At 61.7% G+C, this 6639-nt stretch overlaps 1 protein-coding gene across 1 annotated transcript; it reads left to right on the top strand.

Moving 5' to 3' along the window:
• The first annotated feature begins 2656 nt into the window (after positions 1-2656).
• LOC135891034 (protein FAM170B-like) lies at positions 2657-3902 on the top strand. The gene is made up of 2 exons (XM_065418523.1): positions 2657-2726; positions 3118-3902. The coding sequence occupies exons 1-2, from the start codon at positions 2657-2659 to the stop codon at positions 3900-3902; spliced, it is 855 nt and encodes a 284-aa protein (XP_065274595.1).
• The last annotated feature ends 2737 nt before the right edge of the window (positions 3903-6639 follow it).

The following is a 6639-nucleotide window of genomic DNA, read 5'->3' on the forward strand; positions in this document are numbered from 1 at the left end:
ATTCAATCAGTTCAGAGAGAACTAGGAGTTTTATGGATCTGTCAACATTTCTTCCAAGCCTCGGATATGTATGTGAGCCCGAGACAACTACGGGACAAAGCTGCAGGCTGGACAGGGTGCTTTAGCATGATGTAGCCTGCAACGTATCAAGGAGCAGGTGACCAACTATCCCGCCATGAAATACTAGGGTGGGAATGGAGAGACAGCCTGGCAGTGGAATGGGGCTCGGGGTCTCACTCCTACAACAGGGAGAGACGGCAGCTTTCACACCAAGGTTGCTGTCACCAACAGAACAAGGAAACGCCCAGTGGAAAAGGAATGTTGTGCAGTAATATTCACAGGTGATCAGGAAACCGTTTGAGTAATGTCAGGTGGGGGTTGCTCCAGGCCTGGAGCAGAGGTCCCAGCCACGCGCCTCTGCGCAAACATCAACTCCCCTCCTAGGGGGTCAGAGTTAACCCCTGGAACGACCACCACACATAACAGCACAACACTGTTCTGTGACCCGGGCAAAGCCCGGAGCAGACCCAGGCCAGGATCCCCAGTAGGGGCACGCCTGGCTCGACACACACAGACTCTCTGCCCCGTGCCAATGCAACCCCCTCCCCCTGGGGTCAGCCCAGCCGGCCTGTGCTCTGGGTGGTGGGTCGGTTACTGGTCTCAGCTCCCGTCTGCTAAAGGCTGAGAGTTTACACAAATCCCCTTTTGCCAGCAGCCGGCTCTCCTGCCAGCAGCTCCCGCCCTGCCCCAGCTCAGGGCTCCTGTCCTGCAGCTTCTCTGTTTTCTTTCCAAATTTCCCAGGCTGCCCCACACCATTCGTTCAACCCCCCACCCCCAGGGTCAGAGTTAACGCTGTGTGTTTGAGTGGCACTCCCCCAGCCAAAAAGGTTTTTTCAGTGTAGCCTGGGGGGCGGGAGCTCTCTCCCAGCTTCACACCAGAAAGTGACTATACACCAGCTGGTGGCCCCCAAGGGCCTGCCCTACATGCGGCTGATACCGCAATGCCACAGCTCTTAGCCATCAGCTATGAGAAAGGGGCTGGGATGTGCATCACCGACTTCTTACCCAGAGCATTTATTGTGGCACTTTCCGCTCAGAATCACCTCCATTCCCTGCAGCCTGGCTTGGGGGGAGGTGGGGGAGGAGGGGGTGGCAGCTTCACTGCACAGCTGGAAAGGCGCCCCCTGGTGGGTGCCCGGGGCAAGGCCCCTCCAGGTAGAAGACCTGCCCTTCACCAGAGGCAGCTGGGTTGGGATCCCCCCCACAGCTCTGCCCCAGGGGCCTTGGCCGGTCTCTGACTTACAACAGGGCTGGATGGGAACTGCAAGGAGAGAATCTCCCCAGAGGAAAGCATTCACTATTAACCTCCCAGAGACTGGGGAGACCTTGGTGCCTCTGTCAATGATGGGGCCATCCATGGGCCAGAGTGCCCAGGGCTGGGGAGCTCAGGGACAGGTGTATTGGGGTGTGAGGACCCACTGGTGGACATCACACTTCTGACCAGGGGCTCAGGTCCCTTGGGACTGGAATTGGAGGTGGGGTTGGGTGCAGGTGGTAGTTACATGGCATTGGCTGGGGTTGGCATGAGTTAAGCCTTGAGAGGCTTTTGTTGATTTGGTGTCTCTTGAGGGGACGGCTAGATCCTGGTGGGGGCCTCAGAGACTTCCAGGGGGAGGAAGAAACGCAGCCAGGAGCCACCATTAGACATTCCTGACCGGGGTACGCTTGCCCCCATCTCTTCCTCCCCACATGGAGCCTGCAGCTCTATTTGTGGGGGCAGGGTGGGGTGAATGGCAGCACAGCAAGGAGGCCTGCCTGGGGCACGTGGGCAGCGGGGAGTGGTGGTTTGGGGGATTAAAACGGGCTGGTGAAGGCATCTCAAAGGAGCTCTGTGCTGGGGCCGGGCTGCCTACGGTGTGCTGGGTTCGGAGTCGCTGTCTGTCTATTTCTGTTTGTCTGTTTAGACTGGCAGCTCATCGGGACAGGGACCGTCTCTCACTCTGGTGTGGGCAGCGCCCAGCAATGGCCCTGGTCCTGACTGGGCCTCTTGGCGCTACCATAACCCAAATCAACACTAATATGAATGGTCCTGCTCTTCAGTCTGTGCCAGCACAAAGCCAGAGGCTGATATGGCACCACCCTCCCTGATCGGACCCCGGATGGGCCCACCCGGGCCTTGTGCAGCATAGACCCAGCTGAGTGGTTTGGCTGGGACCTCATTAACTCGGCCCTCCCTGGACGGGACTCGAGGAGGGTCGGCTGGACCCGAGAGCAGCTCGCACGGAACTGAGCATTGCCAGCTGGGATGACAATGACCTCACCCAGCTCAGAACTTCTGAGCCATTTGGATCCAAACAGTCTGATGCCGTTTGGATCCAAACAGTCTGATGCCGTTGGGACCAGAACATTCCAGGACTAGTTAGACCACAACAGTCTGGTGCCCCTTGGATCAAACCCTTGGCTCAGGTCAATCGTGATCCTGTCTCTGCTGCCTGCACTGTGAGATCTGAAGATTTAGCTGGAGAATTGGACCAGAACCGCCATCCCTTCCCCAGCAGAGACCCGGACCTCCTGGCTGGTGGTGGACAGAGAATCCAGGAGGTTTCGAGGACTGTGACAGGCACCAGCCTTGGCCCAAGTCCCCAGAGCCAGGACCATGCTGCACAGCCAGGGGCTTCCTGCTGATGCCCCAGAGACGAATCCTGGAGCTGCCCAGGAGGGGTCAGGTGAGCAGGACGTTTCCTGGGCCCACAGGACACTCGGGGGAGAGGCTGACAGGGGTCCTAGGTCAAGGATGAACTCGAATTCATAGATGTCAGGGCTGGGGCAGACCACCGGGGCAGAGCGTCCATCCCCCCCAGGGCCAGGACAGCATCGGCACCAACAGGACGTTTCCAGTATGCCAAGTGAGGGGGCTCTGGCCCTTCCCTGGGCGCAGCGTGTCAGATCCCTGACTGGTCGCTCCCCTGATATTCATACTTAGGGAGTCCCCTTCCCCACCCCCTCCCCCTGCCCACGGGGGGCCCCTTTGGGCCTGGGACACAGAGCTGGGAGGCGGAGGGGGACGCACCGCAGGGGGGGATGGCCGCAGGAGTTGGGCTTTCATTCTGATTTCAGAGTCGCAGAGATCAGGGGAGTCGCCCCCTCGTCAGGGGGTCTCTGCCGGGAGCCCAGTTCCTGGGAACACAGCGGAGCAGGGGGTCTCTGCCTCTGCAGTCCTCAGGGACCCAAGCCAGCAGGACTCCACGGCCACAGCCGTCACCAGCCACTCCTCCACCCGCGGCGTGCAGCCTGCGGCCTCCAACCGCCTGTGTGCACAGCCCCCAGGGGATCCACCCGGCGCGGGCGTGAAGAGAAAGCGCTCGGCTCGTGTCAGAGAGGCCGAGGGGGAGATAGAAGAAAAGTCCCTTTTCTATATGAAGGTCAGGGCTGTGAACGGCGTCTCGGTGGCCTGGGAGACAGGGGCTGGCTTTGGAACCATTAGGAAGCGCCCCCGCATCTTTAAGGCCAATTACAGTGGAGGAGAAAGCTTTGCCGGCTCAGACCTGAGCAGCTCCCACACCAGGTCCGATCTGGGGGACGTGGACCCCGAGGCAGAGAGCGGCGCGGGGGGGCCAGCAGAGGAGGCTCCGCAGCAGCCGATGGGAGTGCCCCCTGAGTGGCTCCTCACCCCCGAGCAGGGCCTGCGCTGCCTGGCCTGCTGCCGAGTCTTCCCCAGCCTGGAGGCCCTGACCCAGCATGTGAAGCAGGGGCTGCGCGAAGGCTTCAGCTGCCGCGTCTACTACCGGGTGCTGGGGCAGCTCAGGGCGGGAGAGCCGCCCCGGAAGAGACGGCGACGTGGGGGCCGCGAGTGCAGCAAGTGTGGGGGAGAGATACGGCGCCCACGCAAGGCTGCCAGATAGGCCTGGCAAGGACGAGCCGGGGGAGCCCAGCTGCTGGCTGAGACCAGAGACGACTCTGGCAGCAGAGACCCGAATACACAGGGTGGCGACCACAGCCAGCAGCGGGTCCGGGCACACACACCAGTCGCTGCCACCGGCTAGGAAGCCCTGCCCGCTGCCGACTTGCCAGCCAGACCCGATCTCCACGTGAGGCCAGGACAACGAGCTCTGGGACTCGCCGTGATACACCCGGGCCCCTGCTTGGGAAACGCCAGCGCTACGAGCATCAGGGCTGAGAACTGGCAGCTCCAGCAGTGCCAGGCCAACGGCATCCCAGCCCAGCGCGCCAGATCCACACCAGGCTCCCCCCCGGGGCCAACAGGCCAAACCGGAGCTGCCAGGCTCCCTCCCCTCCCCCAGCCCGGCCGGAGGAGCAACCTGCAGCTCCCGCACCAAGGCCCTGCCCGATGCCAGCAGAGCCCCAGACAGCAACGCCGAGCCCCACCCCTCCATAGGGCTCTGGCCGCACCGCACCGAGCCACCAGGGACAGGGAAAGAACTGACGCCATCAGCCAGCCTTCTCCCTGCCGGGACCCAGCCTTCGCCCTGCCGGGACCCAGCCTAAAGCCTTCGCCACCGCCCAGACGTATGGAGGGTCGGTAGCAGATCCGCATCCTTAGAGACGCGCACGGACTCCGGCCCATCGACGGGAGGAAGGTGATGAGAAGACGTCTCTCTGCAGCATCCCCAGAGACGGACGCACAGGGCGGCTACGACGCACAGCCCCTGAAGGCTGAGCCACGGAGCAAGGAGCTGGGAGCGCACCCCACCGGCACAGATATCAGCTAAGTAACTTACTGCAGGGTTCTCGTCTGGGGGGGGGGGGGGAGGACGCCCTAGGTTCCCAGAGCATCTCAAAGGCTTGTGAGCTAGGGCAGGTAGCTAAATGGTCTGGGCAGGAAGGCAGATGTGGGCAAGGGCTGGGTGAGAGAAAGGGGGGTGTGGGCGGGGGCAGGATGGGAGGAAGGGGGGTGTGGGCGGGGGTCAGGATAGACCCAGCCCATCCTCCCCCCACCCCACAAAATTCACCTCATCCCCCCCATAACCCCTCCCTCCCTTCTCCCCACCACAAAATCAAAGTCCTCGGCCTCCCACCACAACCAAATCCCTCCCTCCCCTAGGACCCTATCTGGCTCTCACTACCTCCCTGTGACGGGGTTGGGGACTCACCACCGCAGCGCCTCCTACTGGTTGTCTCAGGAATTAGCTCTGTCCAGTGGAGCGCCCCCTCCTGGTGGTGTCCCGTCCATCGTCTCGCCCTCGATTGGCTTCTGAGCCCGCGTCGCTCCCAACTCGCGGCGTCCTCTTCTGGACCACTGCCCTCCAGCAGTGCCCCTTAGTCCATCCACACCCCCTTCCGAGGCGGGGGGGGTCAATCAGCAGTCAATGCCCCCACCACCATGTCCAACCACACACCCCAAAGTCTAATCCCTCTTGTCAGGGATCTGGTGTAGTCTATACTGGCTGCTCCCTAGGGCCGATGGCTGGGTGTACTGCAAGGGAGGGAAAAGGGGGACTCAGGCCGACCCACTACTCTGGGTCCCAACCCAGGGACCCTCTAGTGGCAGCCGTCCTACCCTCCTTCTCTCCCTCCACCTGTCCACGTCCCTGGGCCGCTTCCCCTTCGGCCCCTCGCACCGGCTAGGCCCTTCCCCTCAGGGCCTGCAGCCTGGCAGACACCGGGCTGGAGTTCTCTTCTCCTCCCCCTGGGCCTGCCCAGCCCTGCGCTGTCCCGGGTGCTAGTCTCCCAGCTGTGGAGCCAGACCTTCCCCTCTCAAAGGCCTGGGACAAACTGCCTCTCCTCTCTCTGAGCAGCCTTCTTATAGGGCTGAGCCTGGCCCTGATTGGCTGTCTCCAATCCGGGCCCTGATAGGCTCCCAATAAGCCCTTCTCTTATTGGCTGATGGGCTGCACAGGTGCACTCTCCTGCTGCAGCCCCCTCTAACATGGGGGTGGGGCAGACACCCCACCACACTCCCCCTCCCCCCCCCAGCCCATCAAGCCCATCTCCTCCCCAGTCCCCAAATCCACCTCTCCCCCTTCACTGTCCCACAGAGTCCAGCTCCTGTCTTGCTCTCACCCCAAAATGGTTCTGCCCTTCCCTCCCCAGCTCCTCTTCCCCCATCCGTTTCCTCTGCACCCCACCCCATGAGCTGGATTCAGCTGTCCCAGGTCCGGCCTTGGCTCCTGACCACGCCACACCTCGACCAGCCACAACGGAGCTAAAGCTCTTACCTGCATCTTCACTAGGAGCAGGTGTAGCTGATCCACATTAGATCCACCTGCCCTAAACCCCAGCCCATGTTTTAGTCCAGGCAAAGGGCCGGTGTCCTGCTCAGCGCCAGGCCCAGCTCAGTCAGGTGCTAAATTGAGCGAGAGGGACATGAAAATCTGCTGGGCGGCTTTGACATGCTCAGGCTGGCGCTCAGATCCCAGCTGTAAAGCAGGGGAAACATTCTGTGCTCCGAAGTGCACCAAACGCCACAGCCGCCCGCCCGCCCTTCAGCTGAGGGGACGAAAGGCTTTCACCAACATTCATTAATGAAGCTTCACGCCCCTTGGAAGGAGTGGTAGCATCCAGAGCCTTGTGCTGCTGACCGGGAAACTGAGGCACAAAGAGGCAAAATGACTCAACCGAGTTCACACAGTCACTCTGGGAATCTGACATTTCTTTGTGCCAGACAAAGGCAGAACCCCT

The sequence above is a fragment of the Emys orbicularis genome, chromosome 17 (genome assembly GCF_028017835.1).
Source record: "Emys orbicularis isolate rEmyOrb1 chromosome 17, rEmyOrb1.hap1, whole genome shotgun sequence".
NCBI lineage: Eukaryota > Metazoa > Chordata > Testudines > Emydidae > Emys > Emys orbicularis.